The sequence below is a fragment of the Tursiops truncatus genome, chromosome 13 (assembly GCF_011762595.2).
Source record: "Tursiops truncatus isolate mTurTru1 chromosome 13, mTurTru1.mat.Y, whole genome shotgun sequence".
In the NCBI taxonomy this organism is placed as follows: domain Eukaryota; kingdom Metazoa; phylum Chordata; class Mammalia; order Artiodactyla; family Delphinidae; genus Tursiops; species Tursiops truncatus.
The window spans coordinates 61,982,202-62,003,732 of NC_047046.1; the positions used below are offsets into that span (position 1 = coordinate 61,982,202).

A 21,531-nucleotide genomic window follows, 5' to 3' on the forward strand; every position below is an offset into this window, starting at 1 on the left:
TCCTGAGGTATATTCATCTTCAATGTATTAGGTATTGCAAAATTACCTTCCAAAATGGTTGTACTACATCAATTACCACCAGCAGTGCATGAGGGTTCCCATTCCCCATAATCATTATTAACACATATATTTAAAATTTTGTTTCAGTGTGTGTACAATGGCGTCTAATTATGGTTTTAATTTGCATTCCCTTGATTATTTGAAAAGGTTAAAAGATTATTTGGAAAGACATTCATATATATATTCAATACATACATTTGAGAGATCGGTTCGTATATATATTGGCCATTTAGACCTTGCTCTTCCATAATTTTCCTGTTCATGTACTTTACCATATTTTTCTATTGTCTTTCCTTTGTCTATGGCTTTTAGCATATAGACATTTTTCTTGTTTTAATGGACTTTATCAATATTTCCCTTTGTTGTTTGTGCTTTTAGAGAATTGTTCAAGAAACTCCATCCTAAATTGAGATTTTTAAAAAGACACTCAAAGTTTCTTCTAAAAATTTCATAGTTTGCTTTTTCACATTTAAGTCTCTAGCCCATTTGGAACCTATTTTTGTGTATGATGAAAGGTAAAAAGATCTACTTTTATCTTTTCTCATATGGTTAGACAATTGTTTAAACATCAGTAGTTGAATATTTCATCCTCTTCCTTCTGATTTATACCACTTTCTGTGTATTTCTAGACTCTTTATTCTATTCATTTATTTGTTTATCCTTCTATCCATATCTCACTGTTTTAGTTTTTAGAGATCTGAATGTTTTAATATTTGGCAGGGTAAATATCCTCATATTATTAATACTGTAAATATTATTTTCATTATTCAAAGTTATCTTGGCAATACTTAGCCCTTTGTGGACATGAATTTTAATAGTAGCTTAAGCTGTGGGATATTGCCTTTTGGGAATTTGACTGAAATTGCATTGCATTTATAGAATAATCTGAGAAATTTGGATATCTTACTGAACTTAAGTCTTTTCTCATCCATGAACATAATATATTTTTCCATATATTTAGTTATTCTTGTGTATCCTTAAGTAGAAATCTTTATTTTTTTCCAGAATGTGCTTTTGCTAGTTTTTCTTAGACATATAATTGCTATTGTAAATCATATATTTTTAAATTAAATATTTGCTTGCTGTTTATGTTAATATTTGTGTATTAATCTTGTATCCAACACCTTTATTAAACTTTCTCATTGGTTCTAATGATTTTTAAGTTCTAATGATTTTATAGATGATCATTAGTTTTTATGAAAATTAAATTTTATTTCTAAATGGGGCCAGAGGTTGAATTTTTTCTAATTTTATTGACTTGTGATCAAAGAATGTTGTCTCTATGTTATTGATTCACTTGCATTTGTCATTATGCACTTGAAAAGAACGTATTCTCTACCATTTGGATTTAGGAATCTACATACTTCCATTAGATCAAGGCTATTAACTGTGTTGTTAAAATCTGCACCCATACTAAATTTTTATGCATTTGACTTATCAGTTACTGAGAGTGTTGTATTAAAATCTTCCACTATGATTATGTACTTGTCAAGTTTCTCCAAGAATTTTATTATTTTTTGCTTCACATATTTTGAAAATATGTTGTTAAAACTGTACAAGTTCAGAATTATCATATCTTCCAGGTTAATTGCTCTTTTTGTCATTGTATAATACACTTATTTCTAATGAAGTGTTTTGTCTGAAAGTTTAATTTGACGGATATTAATATAGCAGCACCAGCTTCTTTCTTGTAGTTGATATGTTCCTGGTATACTTTATTCCATTGTATATATTCTCAGACATTTATGTATCATATATTTAAGCTGGATTTTATTTCTTTTAATTTAATATGAGAATATCTATTCTTTAATTGATGAGTTTAGTTTATTTCTATTTATTGTATTATTTACACACTTATCTTACTTTTTGCTAGTAGCCATGCTTTTTTTTTCTTCATTTCCTGACTTCTATTTGGTTGATTGAGTCTTTATTCCCTTTTATTCCCTCCATTGGTTTAGAAATTATACATTTCTATTTGGGGGTGGTTACTTTTACAATTTTAATATGCATACTTGACGTATTAAAGTCTAAAGTTAATCAACTTCTCTGCTCTCCTAGGGTAAGGGAATGGGCTACAACCAAGTTATGTTTTAACTCTCATTATCTCCTTTCTTTCTCAAAGATTGCTATCTTTTAGTGTTTAGGGTCCACATTTTCTCATGTCTTGATAATAGTTATTATTAGTGTCATTTTTTATAGTCAATGCTTTCTTAAATTTGTTATATAATTATCATTTGGGGGCTCACCTTTGTTTCTTGCATCTCACACTTTTCTTCTGGGTACAATTTTCTTTTTCTTAAAGTATATCCTTCAGTGGTTATTTAAGCGTGGGTCTATGAGTGAGTGGTCAGTCCTATTTCTCTTTGTTTGCTTGGAAATCCATTAATTTTGCCTTCACTCTGGAATGATTACCTAGTTGAGTACAGAATTCTAGGTTGATATATGTCCTTGCTCAGAAGATTGAAGTTTGGGTATTTTTTGTTTGTTTTTTGTTTTGTTTTTGCTTTTTTTATTTTGACCATGCCACACAGCTTTTGGGATCTTAGTTCCACGACCACTGGACCACCAGGGAATTCCCAGAAGATTGAAGATATTATTCCATAAACTTATATCCTCTATAGCTTGCTGATAGGAATTTGCTATCAATCTAATTGCGTTTATAGAAAATAATCCACCAAATCTGGTTACTTTTAAGATCTTTCTCTTGGCCTTTGGCTTCACTACAATGAATCTAAATGTGGATCTGTTTTTATTTATCATGTTCAGTGTCTTTTGTTACTTTAATCTGAAGAGTCATATCTTTGCTTAATTCTGAAAAAACGTGATCAGCCATTATCTATTCAAATATTTCCTCTCACCTATTCTATATATTCTGTTTCTGAAACTCCTGTTCAACATGTCAGAACTTATTCTCTCCTCCACATCTTATGACCTCTCACTGATATTTTCCAACCCTTTATGACTTGGCGACATCTGCATGTTTTGTTTATATTTCTCTTACAGTTCAATAATTCTCTATTCAACAGTTTCTAATTGTGTTGTTTAACCCATCCATTAAGTGTTTATATTTAGTAACTATATTTTCATTTACTGTATTTCTGTTTGCTATATTTTTCATAGTGCCTTGTTGTTTTCCTTAACTGTTTGTTTCATGTCTATAGACAGTTTAAACATACCTAAGTTATAGCCTTTCTCAGATTACTCTATTACCTGAAATTCTGGAGAATTTAATCTTATTGTCTCTTGTGTCTTTTGATGGTTAGTCATGGTGGATTGTGTCCTTGAGTGTTTTGTAGTTTTGGAAGGTGAACTCATCTCCAGTACTTTATCTGTGGGAATCTCATGAAGTCTTGCAAGTGCTTCTGCCAAGCACCAAAGGGTATTACTGGCATGGAATGAATTTTCTGTACCTGAGGGGGAGGGTTCCCAAATCACACCTGTAGTGTAAAATCAGACCTCAAGCCCACATGTGTGTAAGCCTAAGATATCAATTTCCCATTAACTGTCTTTTTAATCTAGAGTTCTTACAGAGATAAGTTTACTATACTGATGAGCAATTTTTTTCCTAGTCTATTTTTTCACTGAAGATGTTCCTGTGAACTTCAGGGATCCTGGCTTTATGTGTGGTTCTAATTTTTTGCATATTTTGCCTCATACAGAGCCAAAATATCATTTTCTGACCCCAAATGTGTATGGAAATCCATCCTGTAGATTGTTGAACATAAAGGCTCCCTGATTCCAAGATCCACAGCATCAATTCATAGCTGATACTTTAGTTTAAGTTCTCTCTTCATTTCTGACACCTGGAGATTTCTCTTTTTTCTTACAATCCCAGCAATGCATTTTTATTATTTAATATACTGTGTCCAAAATTCATGTCTTTGTAGCTTTCTGACTCCTATAGTATTCCCTTAAATTGGCAGAAGCAGGACAACACCACCTGTCTCAGTTCTGCTGGCCTGAACTTCCTTCCAACACCGGCAGCTGTGTCTGTGCCCTCAGTTCCTGCTCCACCTATGAGGCCAAGTGTAAGTCCATCCCCTGGCCCCATTCTTGTCTGCCCCAAATCATGCAATGAATCAGGCCATGCCCAGTCACATCCCAAAATATAATTCAAGATGGGCATGGAGCCTAGGGAGATAGATAGAGAGTAAGTGAGGATGAGTCCCCTGGAGATGTGGAGCCTGGGTCTGTTCTAGGATGCAGGATGATTTTAAATCAACCAAAAATCCAAGCACAACTTACTCTGAAAACACACCACACACACAAACTTGACAAGATGGACACCATGCTGCCCAAGGAAGGCCATGACAAACCACGTCACAAGAAGAAGAGAGGCTCAACAGGAGAGCCTAGAGGAGACTGGAGTTGCCTTCCTCTTCCAGGAGGGTGGAAAACAGCCCACTTAAGAAGTAGTTCTGGGCATGGCTTTTGAAGAAAGGATTTCAAACCCATTACCTGTGTCTCCATACTCTCCAAAGATATTGATGAAGATGTCAGCATCAGTCCCTGCACCAATGACATCACCAGTGTACACCTTGAGTTCATACTTGTTACCTGGAGATGAAGACAGAGAAAGTCTCAGCTCATTCAGGTCCTGAGTAGAGAAGAACAGAGGCCAAAGTAGCTACCAACCATCCACCCTTCCCTCCAGCAATGCATGAATTGTCACCATTACTTTCAATAACCAAGCAAGACACAAGTCGCCTGACGTTGGTTCTAAATGGTCATAGCTGAACTGCGTGCAGAGCAGAAATCAGAGGTAGAGGGGACTTCTGTTTTTATCTACTAACTTGTTGCCTTGGGATGCATGAATCAACCCAAATACAACCAACCCACCACCAGCGTTTCTCCTCTGGATACTGAAATGACTCCCACTGGGTCCCCAGCCTCTACTCTGTCTTCTCCAATCTGTTCTCTATGCTGCATCACAGTATAAAAGTCCATGGGGGAAAATTGATTATACAAATAAAAATCGAATTTATATGTAAGTTTTCAAGGCCATAACCAATGCAAAGACCAGAGGAACCAATAACAGCTAGCAAATGCAAGTTCAGGCATTACCTCATTTAAAGACCTGTATCAGCTTCCTGTATCTTTGCTCCATTTATTGAACAGAAATCCATTCTCTGTAACCCCAAAATGCTTAAGCCTTGGCCATGGCCTCAAGTCAGGGGGTGGTGGGGCTCAAGGTAAACTTGACAACATGTTGAGCCCTGCCCGGGTCTCCCCAACCGGAGCCTGCCTTAGGGTGGGGTAGCAAAAGCCAAGGATTGCTATGTGGTGTGAAATGGAGATTCCTCTAGATTTTCTTTGGGTGCCAACAATTCTAAGGGCTGAGGCAACTTTCCCTTCCCTTTCCCCTTCCTACAATAGCTTTCTATTTTTCATGTACCAGAATCTTTTTTTTTTAGATGTCTTATGCCTAATATATGAAACTGATAAAAATTAGAGCTGTTTTAATTGAGGCGCAAATCAGAGCCCCTCTGCCCACCTCCTCCCTAGAGCCTTCCTTCATGTCCCAGCCCCCACGTGTCTTGCTCCTCTGTGTTGCTTGGCTCTGCCATGTTCTCTGTGTCAATGATTTCCAAGTTTCACCATCTCCTCCTTGTGCTATTTGCTGTTTCCTGCAGGTGAGAATTCTATGTTCCTCAAGAAGTTAAAAGAGGTCTGGGAGCAGGACTTCCTTCTCTCATATGGCTTCTCTCATAGCCCCTAGCACAGTGCTGGGCACATATTAGAGTCTCACTGAGTATGTTGAAAAGCTAATTGAATTGAATTTCCTAAATCTCAAAGTCTCATGAAGTTGCTCAGGGCAAAGGACTGAGGTGGGGAGGTGAGAAGAAATCTAATTTCATCCCTTCCCATCTCGAATCCTGTCCAGCAGTACAGGGCTGCCCTCTAGAGATGACACAGTGCAGAATCCTGCAGGGGACCCACGGAGGACACTCCACCCGCACAGCCCTGACGGCTGGCCTTTGACCTGCTGAGGACATTGAGCCAAGAAGGAGCAAAGTCTTCTCTTTCTCTCCTCAATCTTTACTTGGTGAAACCCATCCAGGGAGAGGGAAGACCCTCCAATCTTTGTCCCCAAATGAAGGCTTCAGTAGGACAGTTGTTCTCAGATTCCCACCCCTTTTGCTTCACCACTAAGACTCTTCTGAGACGGGACACGGAGCCAGGGCCTTCAGAAGAGTCCAGACAGGCAAACCCCGGCTCAGTGACTTGAAACTTGGGCCACATTCAGGCTCCCAGGGGAGCTTGTTAACAAGGCAGATTTCCAGGTTGCCTTCCAGGGACCCTTCATCAGGGGGTTCATCCAGCGAATCCTGTTCTTGATCATCCTCCAAGGTGCACAGGCCTCCTGCAGGAGTTCTTTCCTCCTCTGGCTGGCAGGGCCTCTGAGAGCCACTCACTTTGGTTCAAGTCCTTTCTCAGGTGCAGTCCAGGGCTCACTTCACACAGAGGCAAAACCCCTCTGCAGGTCCGGTGGTGCCAGGGTGGCGTGGGGACTGGGAGAGGCTCTGAAGGCCACTGCTGAACATCAGTCAGAGGGGCAACAGGACCCCAAAGGGAACTGGGCACAGTGAAGCAGGAGAAAGGATGAGGGGGCTAGGGAATATTTGTGGAAGGAGTAGCAGACACTCTGAATCATTCCAGAAGGCGGAATTTGAATTAGTGGGTTGAATTACAAAGAGGAATATTTTAGCTCACCAAAAGAAACATTTTCTAATATGTAGGGCTATCCAACAAAGGACTGGGATGCCCTCGGGGGAAGTGAGTTTCCCAATCCCGGAGACACCTAAGCAGTCACTCTATGCCAAGCACATTGGTGGGGAGCCACCTGTCAGGGATGCTGTGGAGAAAATGGCAGAGGTGAGGGATGTGAGAACACTAAGGGTCCTCTTCAATCTGCAATTCCACAACATTTGACCAGGAAAGGCAGCCTTGCAGACTATGGAGGGAAGCCAGGAGAACAAGGAAGCATCTCAGAGGATGGGAGAGGTACCCAAGTCTCATGCAGATGAGGCTCGGAAAGCAGGAGTCCATGAAGGCTTTGGGAACAAACATCCTCATCCTGGGAAAGACCAGAGAAGCAGAGTATCAGGGCCTAAGTGAGGCAGCAGGATGATAAGCCAATGGTCAGGGGCCAACAGGCCAGAGAAAGCTTCTAGGCCTTGCCAGACGAGGCTATCAGGGGCCCGTGCCCAGGGATCAGGAAGCCAGATGAACAGAATGCAGGAGGAAGTTGATTCTGGAACAAGGCTAGACTGTCTTCTAAACTCTGTGAAACTTTCTACAGCAAGATGAGGTGCTGGGTCCCCATGTAGCTGGCTGGATGGATAGAAGATGACCCTTGATCACACTGAGGAGTGGCCAAGAACTGCCTTTTAAATCTGCTCTTTAAAAGGCCCCATAGGGCTTCCCTGGTGGTGCAGTGGTTGAGAGTCTGCCTGCCAAGGCAGGGGACACGGGTTCGAGCCCTGGTCCAGGAAGATCTCACATGCCCCGGAGCAACTAGGCCCGTGAGCCACAACTACTGAGCCTGCGCGTCTGGAGCTTGTGCTCCGCAACAAGAGAGGCCGCGACAGTGAGAGGCCCGCGCACCGCGATGAAGAATGGCACCTGCTCGCCGCAACTAGAGAAAGCCCTCGCACAGAAACGAAGACCCAACACAGCCAAAAATAAATAAATAAATTTTTTTTAAAAAAAAGGCCTCATAGACAGACAAAGAAGCTTCTTTTATTACTGTTCTCTCTCCCTTTTCCCATATTTCCTCTTCAGGCAGAACCCCATAATATCTGATTTGCCATTTTCCAAGCAAGCACTAGGGCCCAGAGCCCATTCGAAGTTGTGATGAAGTGCATATATTGATGAAAGAATAAAAGCAGGGCTCCGTTCCCTCACCATTGGCAAACGGCCAGCACAGTACAGCAAGGCTTCCTCTTAAGTGTTCACATGAGAGCCCCCCAATTTCCTGTGATCAGAGTTTCAACAAACGCAAACTCGCCTTTCTGGCACAGTGGGTGGTTTGGCCAGGGGGAAAGGGGAAGGGCCAGGAAAAATCCCTGCCCCAGAGGCCAAGGGAACAAGGCAGTCTGGAGAAAGATGATGAGAAGAAAGGTGGAAAGAAGAGGCCAGGAATGACTCACCTTCCCTGGCAAATAATCCTAAACCTTCACACAGGGACTGCAGTTCACAAGGCACTTGCATGTCCTTGATGGAGTCTGATCCATGCAAGGGCCACGTGAGGAGGGCAGGTACTGTGAACATTCTTACTGACAGACGAGGTACCGGGGCTCAGAGAGCAAGGTGGCTTAGCTGAGGACACACAGCTGCTAAATGTTGCCAGCAGGGCTCAAAGCCATGTCTCTTGTCTCCAAATCCAGGGCTGTTTCCAGAATACCTCATGGGCTCTCATGCTCTTGGCCAGAGGTCAGCAACATTTTTCTGTAAGTGCCAAATAATATTCTCGGGCTTGCAGGCTTCCTGTGTCATGGAATATTCTTCTTGTTTTGATTTCTTTTCAACCCTTTAAATATGTAAAAGCCTTTCTAGTCTCATGGTCCACAGAAAGACAGGTAGAAGACTGGGTTTGGCCACCCCCTGCCCTGTGTTCTCTTGTGCTCTCAGGCACCGTCCTGTGTGTTTCTGGCACAGGACTGCAGGCAACTCTGCTCTCTGTGGCCTGGATGGGAACGGAGCTGCCTGGCGCAGGGGAGTCAGCTGCTGGTTGCAGGATAATCACAGCACAACCTAACCACTAGCTAAGCAGCTCAGGGATCTGAAGGTGGGGGAACTATTGCCCTTTCTCTGTTGGGGTGGAAGGGGTGAGAAGGAGCAGGTCCTGTGCTCCGTTTTTCCTGCCCTTACAACGCTGTGTGACTAGGCTGAGCCTGCTGTTCCCTTGAGTCCAGTGGAGAAGGGGGTCTGGTCTGGGGTTTTCTGAAGGTGGGGACGATGGCAGGTCCAGTTCTGCAACCTTTGGCGTTATGCCCTTCAGCTCATTGCCTGGTTGTGAACGAGCAAGGAGCAGAGATGGGGAGAGAGGGGAAAGTCAGGCTGGAGGAGGGACTAACAAGTTCATCCCCCTTCCTGAGTGAGCATGGGAGAAACAGGGACTAGAGATGGCCCACCCCAGCCCTAAAGTTGGCCTGTGGTTTACCCATTTGGCATATTATCTGTTATAAAATTCTCCCTAGAACTGATTTCTCTCTGGCCTTTCAGCAGGGTTACCATTAGCCCAAATGGTGCCTTTGTGCAAATTAGATAAAGGGATCCCTTCCTCAAGACACATTACTGCCATCTGTTGGATAACTGTCATAATAAATGCATAAATCTACAAGCTCTATGATGTGAAAGCTGTCTCCTTACATAGTTGCACTTGTGCAGTGCATAGCCTGTACATCTGAACCCAGCAACCCTACCTTTCAGGTAGTAGCCTCCTTCCACTAAAGGTCAGCGGGAGCTCGGAGTGGACAAACTAATTGAAACGTTTGATCTGAACAATATACAACAGATACAGATCACGGTGCCGATCACCTGGTGCCTTCCAAAGCCAAACAGCGTTGAGCTGGGGTGCTGTACGGATAGTATCATTTACAGCTTAAAGACAGATTGCTACCTCAAGGCCACATCATTGGGTTGTCTGTGTCCTTCTTGCCCTGCCCAGGGGATACCCAAGTCCAGCCTTGCCCTTGTCCTTTTTTGCTTCTGCACGCCCCATTGCAGAGGCACAAGGCTACTCCCTCCAAACAGGAAATCTGTCCCCTGCGGACCAGCCGGAAGTTGCATGTGCGGGCTTCCAGAAAAGGCAGGCACTGGCAGACCCCAGATGCCTCCTGCGCCGCCGGGTGTGCCAGCGGCTCCCACAGCCTCCCCAGCGCGCTGTCTGGAACAGTCAGCACACAGCAGTGACGGGACACATCTCCAGAGAGCAACCCTGGGTGGCAGGGGGAGGCAGAGCCCTGAGGGGGCCGGAAGCCCCAAGTCCTAGTGCCGCGTGCACAACTGAGCCAGCTGAGCTGCTCATCGTGTGCCCAACGGCAGAAGCCTAGCAAAGACCCCATAACTAAGCCTCTGTCCCACTTGCCAAGGAAGAGACCATCCCAACCCCAACGTGGTTTGAGCCTCCGAGAAGCTCTCGTGGTCCAGGCTTTTTCAGGAAGCAGAGAATCATGAATGAGCTAATGATGAGCTGACTGAGTTTCTTTCCCTGCCTTTCGCCCATCCCCAGATCCTGTTTAATTAGAAAGTGGCTTTATTTATTTTGGCAGGTGAGACTGGGGAGGAGGGTTGGAAGGAGGATGACGGGTCCTGATTTTACCCCACCCCCAACCGCATCTGCCAGGTTCACACCCTGACACCCGGCACTTCCGCTCACCCAGAGCAAGGATGCCAACACACAGAAGTGAGATCTCACAGGCGCTGCGTGGGAGGAGATGAAAATGGCAGGGAGAGAGATTCAGGGGGGGCTGCCCTGGGGGTGGAAGCCGAGGGGGAATGTTCTCCCCCCAGCCAGGGAATGCCCCTAACTACTCAAGCCTGCATGGGTATGGGGAGAATGTGGTCTGCAGAACCCAAGGATGGGCGGCAAGGCTCCATGCTGAGAGCTAGGTCATGGCCACTGATCAGTGAATGCCTTCCCAGGCCCATGGGCTCGAATTCTCCCTCCCCCAGTGCTGTCCCCATACAGTTTCCTCCTTCTTCTCTCCAGTCCAGAAACCCAAATCTCTCACCCAGATTCACCCTGTTCTTTAAACAGGACTGGAACACCTCTGCTTTCTCTATAAGGCCCTCGACTTCGCTGCCCTTGCAGACACACCCACTAATCAATAGATAGCTAGTGGGAAGCAGCCGCATAGCACAGGAAGATCAGCTCGGTGCTTTGTGACCACCTAGGGGGGTGGGATAGGGAGGGTGGGAGGGAGGGAGACGCAAGAGGGAAGAGATATGGGAACATATGTATATGTATAACTGATTCACTTTGTTATAAAGCAGAAACTAACACACCATTGTAAAGCAATTAGACTCCAATAAAGAATTTTTTAAAAAATAAATAATGAGAGCCTCCAGGGCTTACTGAGAACTAGTGTGGGCCAGCACACCTATTATCTCCTGTAATCCTCACAATGGCTATTGTCACCATCTACTGATGAGGCAATCTATGGAAGCAGGAGGTTGACACGAGTTTTCACAGTTGGAAAAGATTGAAACCCACACCTGGACTCAAGGGATCCAGACAAGAAGGCTCTCTCCTTAGCTGTCATTACACCCACCCTACCGGCTGTAGCTTAAACCCCTGATTCTCTCTAAAGGGCCCTACCTCCCAAGCCCTAAGTGCTCCATTCCAGAACTTCTGGGGTCTGCATCACTTATTTGGCACTTAACACTTGCTAGAACACAGGCCAAGGGTTGAACGCAGCTGAGCCTGGTTACACAACATTAAAACATCACTCAGTCATGAGTAGTTGCTCTTGGGTGGTAATCAAGAAAAAGTACTCTGCTCTTTTCATCTCCCCCACCCCCAAATAAATATACAGCTCATATATTTCCTAGGAAACTGTGATGTCAGCCTAACGCTATCAGGTGTTTGACAGTATTGAGTAGATAAGCTTTTACTCCACCTCGTGCTCACCTCCCTCACTGCCAAGCCCCACGGAGCTATTTCCACACGCACCCCCATTGCTCGCCTGCCCCACTCCTGCTGCGCTGCTGAAGGTCCTTCCCTTCCACGTGCACACTCAGCAACTGTGGCTGCATTTCCTCTTTCCAACCCAGATTCCACTCCATTGCTGGAGTTTATCCTCCCACAGTGCTGGGAAGCCAGCACTTCTCAGTTGCTGCCGGAGGTGAGTAACACGTGTCAAAAGACTTATCATTCTGTGAACCCCTTGAGCCAACAATTCAATCCCTGTGCATAACAATTAGTTTATGCTAGGAAATAATTGTGTTCATTGATTACCTAAAAAGATGGCTATCACAGCTCGGTTAGTAATAACAAGAAATTGAGAACAACTTAAAAATATCCAATGTTATAAAGCAGAAACTAACACACCATTGTAAAGCAATTATACCCCACTAAAGATGTTTAAAAAAAAAAAAAGAATGTATGTTAATAAATGTCAACCTGCATGCAAAAAAAAAAAAAAAAATCCAAAATGAGGGATTGTTGGGGGTGAATTACAGTATTCACTCATTCATGAAATACCATGCAGCCGTTTAAAATAATAGTTTAGAAAATTAGTCAATGCTATTAAGTGAAAAAAATTGGATATAAATCTGACTATAATACAATACCATTTTTCATCAATATATAGTGTTTAATACATTCATGCACAAAAAAGGAATAGAAAAGAAATTCACCAAAATGTTAACAGAGGTGTCTCTAAGGCTGTCCTACACAGTGATTAAGTTCAAGTCTCTGGGTTCACTTTTGGCTCCTTCACTTATAAACAAATTACTTAACCTTTTTGTGCCTTTGTTTCCTTCATCTGCAAAATGGGGATGTGATAATACCTCCCTATGTCAGAAACATACAAACAGCTTATACAGCTTAATTTAAAAAAAAAAGAAAACAAAACAAAGAAACCAATCAAAACATGGGCAGAAGACCTGAATAGACATTTTTCCAAAGAAGACATATAGGCACATAAGGCCAACAGGCACATGAAAAGTTGCTCAGCATTGTTAATTATTAGAGAAATGCAAATCAAGACTACAGTGAGGTAACACCTCATTCCAGTCAAAATGGCCATCATCAAAAAGTCTACAAATAACAAATGCTGGAGAGGGTGTGGAGAAAAGGGAACGCTCCTGCACTGTTGGTGGGAATGTAAATTGATACAGCCACTATGGAGAACAGTATGGAGTTTCCTTAAAAAATTGAAAATACAGTTACCATATGACCCAGCAATCCCACTCCTGGGCATATACCTAGAAAAGACAAAAACTCTAATTTGAAAAGATACATACACCCCAATGTTCACAGCAGCACTATTTACAATAGCCAAGACATGGAAGCAACCTAAGTGTCCATCAACAGATGAATGGATAATGAAGATGTGGTACATATATACAGTGGGCTATTACTCAGCCAGAAAAAAAGAATGAAATAATGCTATTTGCAACAACATGGATGGACCCAGAGATTATCACATTAAGTGAAGTAAGACAGACAGAGAAAGACAAATATCATATGATATCACTTATATGTGGAATCTAAATAAATGGTACAAATGAACTTATTTATGAAACAGAAATAGACTTACAGACATAGAAAGCAAACTAATGGTTACCAAAGGGGAAAGAAGGGGAGGGATAAATTTGGGATTAACAGATACAAACTACTATATATAAACTAGATAAACAACAACGACCTACAGTCTAGCACAGGGAACTATATTCAATATCTTGTAATAACCTATAATGGAAAAGAATATGAAAAACACTTGATGCTCAGGGGAGGGGTCAAGTAGGAAACCATTGGTGGCTGGAATGGACACCCACAGGCCAAGGCAATATCTGTATCATAAACTCACATTTTCATGATTACATAATACAGCTCTGTGAAAGTGCAATTTCCAAAAATAGAAACAAAGGTTATTATAAACACCTATTTGAAAACCAAAATAACCAAGTATGGGCAAATATACAATTCCATGCATTCCCCCAAAGGTTCTGGCTGGTTGGTTGAAAGAGAATGTTGCTGGCAGTGGTCTCAGGGAACCTGAGGCCACAGTGAAGCTGCGAATTTGAGGGTCTGTCCCCAGCTTTGTGAATGAGACACTGTGCCACCAAGACCCATCAGTTCCTAAAGTGCCCTCATTCTGTTTGAAAGCCTGGCGAACTCCTCACCCATGAAGTCACAGATTGAGCATCACCTCCTCTATGAAGCCCTCCTGATTCCTCCTTCATCTGTGCTTCCATTGGCCTGGGTCATCCCCCACCTACAACATTCTATCCCTTTGTACTGTGATTATTTACTGGCCTGACTCTCTCCCCTCTAGACTCTAAGCTCCTACAGAGAAAAGGCCTTACATATTTACCCTGAGCCCAGGATCTGGTGCAGAGAAGATTCCCAATAAATGTGCACTGCCCACTGAATCACCGAATGACATTGGAGGAGCGTGAGCTGGCCTCTTGAGCCCAAGGCTCTAGCTCTGCCTATAGTTACCCTGTGTGACCAAGAGCAGCTTGTTCAACTTCCCTGGGCTTCTGATCTCTTCTCTGTAACACGGAGGAGGGTAGATAAGGTCGTTTTGGGTACTGAGATTATCTGGTACTCTTCACTGGGGCCTCATTCAAAGCAGTTCTCTTCTTCCCACTCTTTCCGGAGATGACTTTCTGCAATGCTAGGTGGTAGCAGATGGGGTGGGTGGGAAGCTGCTGTGAAGTTCAGAGGAGGAGAGCGCTGCGGGGCTGGCCCTGCTCTCCCCACCCCGAAGCCCTCGTGGCTGTGAGTCCGTGGCCCAGGACCACCTCTGTAGGGTTCCGAGGAATCATGATTCCCATGAAGCAGCCACAGCAAACAGAGCTAGGGGACCCTGAGTAACATTTGAGCTGGGTTCGGGGGAAATGTCAGGGAGAGGGAAGGGGTTTGGGAAGAGTGGTGCCCCTCGCAAGTTTGGCTGCCGTCAAGGTCATGAGCCAATCCCCAGTTGTCTAGATGAGCCTGCCGGATTCTAGAGGGGATCCTGACGCTTAGTGCCTCCAAGGTCCTTTCTGAGTCTGAGAGGCCAGAATCCTGAGTCTGTGCATCTCAGTGTCAGCGCAAGCCTAGATGTGGAAGAAGCAGCAGGGGGAGAAACACTGGCTTTGTAACAACAGCGACAACCAGACTTGCCTCATGTACTGAGCATTTATTCTATGTTCTGCACTGCACTAAGTCCTTTAACGTTCACTCCCCTAATTAACCAGCTCAAGCACTTTCTGAAGTGGGAATTAATGTTATCCCCACTTTACAGACGAGGAAATAGAGGTAGAGAGATTAAGGCATCTGTTCATGCTTAACTGGTAGAAAGGCAGAGCCAGGTTTTGACCACAGAGATTGGGGGTTCAGAGACAGAGCTCTTGGTGGGGAGATGGGCATGTGCAAAAGAATAGAAAGTAGGGGGTGGGGATGAAATGGGGAAGAAGCATCCACTGTAGAAGGGGAGGGGCCAAAAGCCAATCTCCTCCTGCCTCCGTAGAGGAAGGCTAGCCCCAGACAATCCTCTGTTGGCTTGTGAAAATAAACACTCTACTAGTACTGAAAAGACCCAAGAGGCCATCTGGTGCCCCTACTCCACAGAGGAAGAAACTGAGGACAGGAGAGGACTGAGCTCTGCCCCATGTCCCATCCCTGCTGGGGGCAAAGCCAGAACTAGAACTCAGGGTGCACAGCCCATGTGCTTTCTGACCCAGAGAGCTATATTTTTAAATTAATGATCTAACTACTCTATGATATCATCCAGTAGAATCTGGGAGTAGGTCAGGGCTGCCGGTTTATTTGGCAGGGCTCTCACGTTGGGTGTCTTTTGCATCAGTCACCCAGGCTGCTTGCATTTGCTCCTGTACCATGCGGTTCTCTGGCTAGTCCGTAATCCACTGCAGGTCAGCACAACCTGCACATGCCCCTAAGACGTTAATCACGATCCCTTTCTTGTGCTGTCCTTTTTTCAAATGCACCCTGGGCACTGTGCCCAACACAGTCTTGCCAAGACCTGGTGCACACCCGGAGCTGTGTGATAATCATTGTGTAGCACAGCCTGGGCTGGAAATTATAACCCAGTTACCTGACGAAATAAACAGGAGTGGAAACAGTGATTGTGCCAGAGGAACGCAATGTCACTTTTACCTGGTCCCCAGCTCTGGGCAACTTTGGGCCCCCAGCACTGGCTGTCTCATTTGGTAGAGCCAAAAAAAAGAAAAGCCAATCCATTTGCTCCAGACCGGGAAGCAATGAGGACGTCATCTGCCTCCCTGCCGCCTGCACACTGCACGCAGCCCACCTGCCCAAGCTGCTGCTCCTCCTTGTGGGCTCCCTTTCCTCCAACTACCAGCCCCTCAGTCTCTGTGGAGCACAACACAAAACTGGCTGCAGGCATATTTATTATTAATCCACCAAAGAAGACTAAACGCTCCTTAGAAGAAGGTTTGTCCCTAACGAACAGGTCCCAGCTGGGAGCAGGGGTGGTGGCCGGGCCCACCTCACTCCGGGCCCTTCTGAATGCAAGGGCCCTCTCGGCTGTCAGTGAGGCCTGGTCTGAAACCCTGATGAGCTGTTGGGCCTGGGCTCTGACAGCCCTGGGGTGTGCACAGCCCCCAGGCCAGCTGGAACTCAGCTCCTGGCTTCAGAGGCCTGTCTCACTGCCAAGCTGGCAGGCTCTCCTGTTGCAATGTGGGCTCAGTACTGACTTAAGCCACGTGATCAACTCAGTGCTTTTCAAGGTGGGAGGGTTTGTGGGTTGGCACCAGGATGGGGACAATTACTTGGCCAGCAGGCAGGAAATGACGTCATATTGGCAGTGAGAAGGCCATGTCTGCCCTAAACAGGTCTTGCCCGTGCCTCCCTACCGATGAGAGCCCCTGGCTTACGCTCCTTCGAGCCCCAACACTGGGTCACCCCAAATCTACTCCATCTTATCCTGCCTGTTTACCTCCACATCCCCACCCCTGATCTTTCAGTGCCACCCCCATCCCACCTCCAGCTTCAGGGATGTGCCCTGAGCCTCCCTGGGGCCAGAAAGGCACAGGTAGTCCTGCGTCCTCAGCCTGTGTAAGTCTGCAGTGTGCTTGTCAACTGCATGTGGGTGCTGTGCCCCACGAATGTCACACTAAAGGTGACCCAGCAACAAGGGGATCACTGGGCGGAAGAAACATGGAGCCACGTGAAAGGGCCGAGAGATGCTTAGCTAGCAGAGTACCAGAGGAAGCTAGCGCCTCAAGGGACCTTGGACAACATCCGGGTGTTCTGGTAAGATGAGAAGGCAGCCCAGAGGACAAGTAACTTGCCTAAGGGGCACAATTACAGAGGGGCAAGTCTAGAAGTCAGCTCTCTGTGCCCCAGGAGAGCTCTTTCCACCCATCTCTGCTGCTGGTCTTCATGAGTGGGTGTGTCTGCACACAGCCCACACACACACACGAGCCCGCGTCCTATCGATCTTCACCCAAGCCCCACCGAAGTGACCAAGTGCGCAGGCACAAGTGAAAGTGTTACCCTCAGAGAAACCTGAGCTTAGCTGGAGACACCAGATAGACACTTATTAAGGAGTTAGAACCCAAAGAGGCAAACAGCGGTCTCTGAGATATGGTGTTTCTCAGCCATTTATCCATCTCAAAACTCCTGAGGGCTATAGCACACGCCCATCAGCCACAGTGGCTCGTCTGGCTATAGCTGATTCAGCCAGAATGTATCTGAACCTCAGGGAGCAGGTGGAAAAGTTCCTCCTCTCTGCCCATGAGATTCCTTACATATCCCCTAACTGCCTTTGGGGTGGGGGCCCTATGCTGAGAATCACTGCACTACAGTGGAAGGCACAGACTTCACTTTCTCCAGAGTTTGCAGGGAGAGAAAAACCCAAGGCAAGGGCACAGGTGATGCTTTCCAGAGAGGCTGGGGCTTTAGACCCAATGGGGTTTGGGTGGCATGGAGAAAACAGAAGGAGAGGGTGAAATAGAGCAGGTGAGGGGGAAGAGGAACGGGCCCTGATGTTTCCTCTGACCCTGGTATATATTTTAGTGGGTGATCCACAATTTTCTCTCTAACTGACTTGAGACAGATGTCTGGGAGAAAGGAGAAGCCCCCAAGGCAGCAGGCAGGCAGGCAGGCCCTGGGGCTCTGGTGAGAGCAGTCTTATTCAGTCCTTTTCGGGGTAGCTGAGGTGGGGCCTGAACCCCAGAAACTGCTCTCAGTAGTCTGGCTTCCACTCCTCAGTCTGGGAGTAGGTGGGGAGAGGGTGTCTCATCCTGTCCCTCAGGCTTCAATCCCATTTCCCATGGGTCCCTTGAAACCTCTTCATGGTTTATTAGTGCCGGAGAGAACAGCTTTCAGAATGCCGCCTGCCAGACACTAGAGCCAACACAGTCTGAGCAAACAGGTTGAGAAAGGGGAGTTGCTGGCCTGAGATCGAGAAACAGAGGAGGAGACTACTCAGGGTCATGGATGTTCCCTGACCTTCGTTGTAGGTGCAAAGCGGAGATAATAATAGACCTTACTTCCTCAGGGTGTTATGAATTTTAAATAAGATACTATCTGTAAGGTATATGCACACGAAGACACAGTCTGAAGAAGGATTTTGTCCATAGCTAGTAGGTGGCGTTGTTGGGATTTGAACCTAGGACTCTGTGACTTGAGACGGGAGCTCTGAACCATCATGCCCTCCACCCTCTTTGTGAATACCTTGTACTATGGCAATGTCTGTCCTCTCTTAGACTGTGAGCATCTTGAGGGAAAAGACCATATTTTCACCCTGACCCAGAATCTAAGAGCAGCTCGGGGCGGCATCACCAATGGCAGTTGCTAATGATGAAGCTTCAGTTCGAGGGCTGGGAGACTGTCCTTAGATCCTGGCCAAGGGCTTTCATCAGCGTGTAAATGTCAATGCCCCTCTGGGTTCTGGGTGTCAAAAGGGTGAGCCATTCCAGACAGGATGAAATAAATCCTCTAGGAAGGGAATCAGGTGTCCATGTCAATGGAGGTGGGGGAATACAAAGAACCAGATGGCAGGAGGGAAAATTCGCCACACTTCTGGAACGATTCGATAGTCAGACTGTGTTTCCAGGTATAATCAACACAGATATGCTGAAAAAGCAGCTGGCAACCCTCCCCAGGCCCCAGGAAGCGCCAGGACCCCCGACACCCATTCTAAGAAGGAAATGAGCATAGAGGTGGCGGCAGCCTCCCTGTTCAGGCTGCATATATATCTGAGATGCTTAATTAGGAGGTGTGATGTCTGCCTGGATCATTTTTTTGTTGAGATGTGGTGGAGAGCCAGCCAAGATTGGGACACCCACACCTGCTGACTCACGTGGGGATGAGTCAGGAGAATCCATAGGTTTCTCCAGCAGCCTCTAAGTCCTGGGCAAGGACTGAGGACTTGGGGTGGAGAGAGCATTTTCATCTTTTCTTCCCAGTGATTATGGTGTAGTGTCACTGTTACAAATACTTAATGAGAATTTAGGGTGCATTAAAAGAAGCAGGATGTAAACCAAATGTCCATTAACCAATGAATGGATAAATAAAATGTAGTATAAATATAAAAAGGAGTATTATTAGGCCATAAAAAGAAATGAATTACTGATATATGCTATAACATGAATAAACCTTGAAAACAGGGCTTCCCTGGTGGCGCAGTGCCAATGCAGGGGACACGGGTTCTTGCCCCGGTCCGGGAAGATCCCACATGCCGCGGAGCAGCTGGGCCCGTGAGCCATGGCCGCTGAGCCTGCGCGTCTGGAGCCTGTGCTCCGCAACGGGAGAGGCCACAACAGTAAGAGGCCCGTGTACCGCAAAAAACAAAAACAAAAACAAAAAAATAAAACCTTGAAAACATGCTGTATGAAAGAAACAAGTCACAAAAGGCCCCATATTATATGATTCTGTGTATATGAAATGTCTAGAATAGACAAAACTATAAAGATAGAAAGTAAATTAATGGTTGCCTAGACCTAGGGAGTATTGGGAGGGGTGTGTTGTGAGTGACTGCTAAAGGGTATAGGACTTCTTTTGGAATGATAAAAATGTTCTAAATTTGATTGTGGTGATGGTTGCACTTCACAAATATACAAAAAAACATTGAATGTACACTTTAAGGGTGAATTATATGGTATGTGAAGTATATCCCAATAAACAAAAAAAGTAGAAAAAAAGAAGCAGGACATCAAGGGATACTGAATAGCCAAAACAATCTTTAAACAGAATAACAGGCACTTCTCTGGCGGTCCAGTGATTAAGACTTCGCCTTCCAATGCAGGGGGTGCACGTTTGATCCCTGGTCAAGGAGCTAAGATCCCACATGCCTCAGGGCCAAAAATCCAAACATAAAACAGAAGCAATATTGTAACAAATTCAATGGTCCACATCAAAAAATCTAAAAAATAAAATAAAATAAAAAGAAGAACAAATTTGGAGGTCTCACACATCCTGATTTCAAAACTCCTACAAAATTACAGTAATAAAAATGGTGTGGTACTAGCATAAGGACAGACATTTAGACCAATGGAATATAACAGAGAGCCCAGAAATAAACCCTCATATATATGGCCAAATGATTTTCAACAAGGGTGCTAAGACCATTCAATGGGGAATGGTCTTAGCACAGTCTTTTCCACAAATGGTGCTGAGAAAACTGAATATCCACATACAAAATAATGAAGTTGGACCCTTACCTTTCACCATATACAAAATTTAATTCAAAATAGATCAACAACCAAAATGTAAGAGCTAAATCCATAGCACTCTTAGAAGAAAACACTGGGACAAAAGCTTCATGGCATAGGATTTGGCAGTGACTTCGGATATGACACCAGAAGCATAAGCAACAAAAGAAAAACTAGGGAAATTAGACTTCATAAAAATTAAAAACTTCTATGCACCAGCAGACACAAATAGCACAAAAGGCAGCCCATGGAATGGGAGGAAATATTTGTAAATCATGTCTGATAAAGGGTTTATATCCAGAAATATATTCTGGATAGACTCTTACAACTCCACAAGAAAACAAACAACCTGATTAAAAAATGGGCAAAGGACTTGAATGGACATTTCTCCAAAAAGATATACAAATGACCAATAAGCACATGAAGAGATGCACAACGTCACTTATCCCCAGGAAATGCAAATCGAAACCACAGTTGAGACACCACCTCACAACCATTAAGATGGTTATTATCAAATATAAACAAATAAAAACCCCAGAAAATAACAAGTATTGATGAGTGTGTGGAAAAATTGGAATTGCTGGTAGGAATGCAAAATGGTGCAGCTGCTGCGGAAAGGAGCGTGGCAGTGCCTCAAAAAGTTAAACATAGAATTACCATATGATCCAGTAATTCGACTTCTGGGTATATATCCAAAAGAACTGAAGGCAGGAACTCGAACAGATATTCGTACATCAATGTTTACAGCAACATTATTCACAATAGTCAAAAGGTGGAAACAACACAAAGGTCCATTGACAGACAAATGGATAAATAAAATGCGGTCTATACATACAATGGAATATTATTCGGCCTTACAAAGAAAGGAAATTCTGACACATGCTACAATGTGGATGAACCTTGAAGATACTATGCTAAGTGAAATAAGCAGTCACAAAAGGACAAATATTCTATGATCCCACTTATATGAGGTTCCTAAGTAGTCATTTTCAGAGAGACAGGAAGAAGAATAGAGGTTACCAGGGGTTGGGGGAGGGGGAGGGGAATATGGAGTTATTCTCTAATAGGTACAAATTTCAGCTGGGGAAGATGAAAGAATTCTGGAGGTGG

General features: G+C 44.6%; 1 protein-coding gene across 2 annotated transcripts in view; it reads right to left on the reverse strand.

Annotated features, from left to right (window-relative positions):
* The window catches only part of LOXHD1 (lipoxygenase homology PLAT domains 1), a 201,300-nt gene that overhangs the window by 158,838 nt on the left and 20,931 nt on the right, over positions 1 to 21,531 (reverse strand). For both annotated transcript variants that reach the window (XM_033837947.1, XM_073790898.1), the window contains exon 5: positions 4,519 to 4,617. In XM_033837947.1, the coding sequence (XP_033693838.1) occupies positions 4,519 to 4,617 (99 nt within the window). The remainder of the gene's footprint in view (positions 1 to 4,518; positions 4,618 to 21,531) is intronic.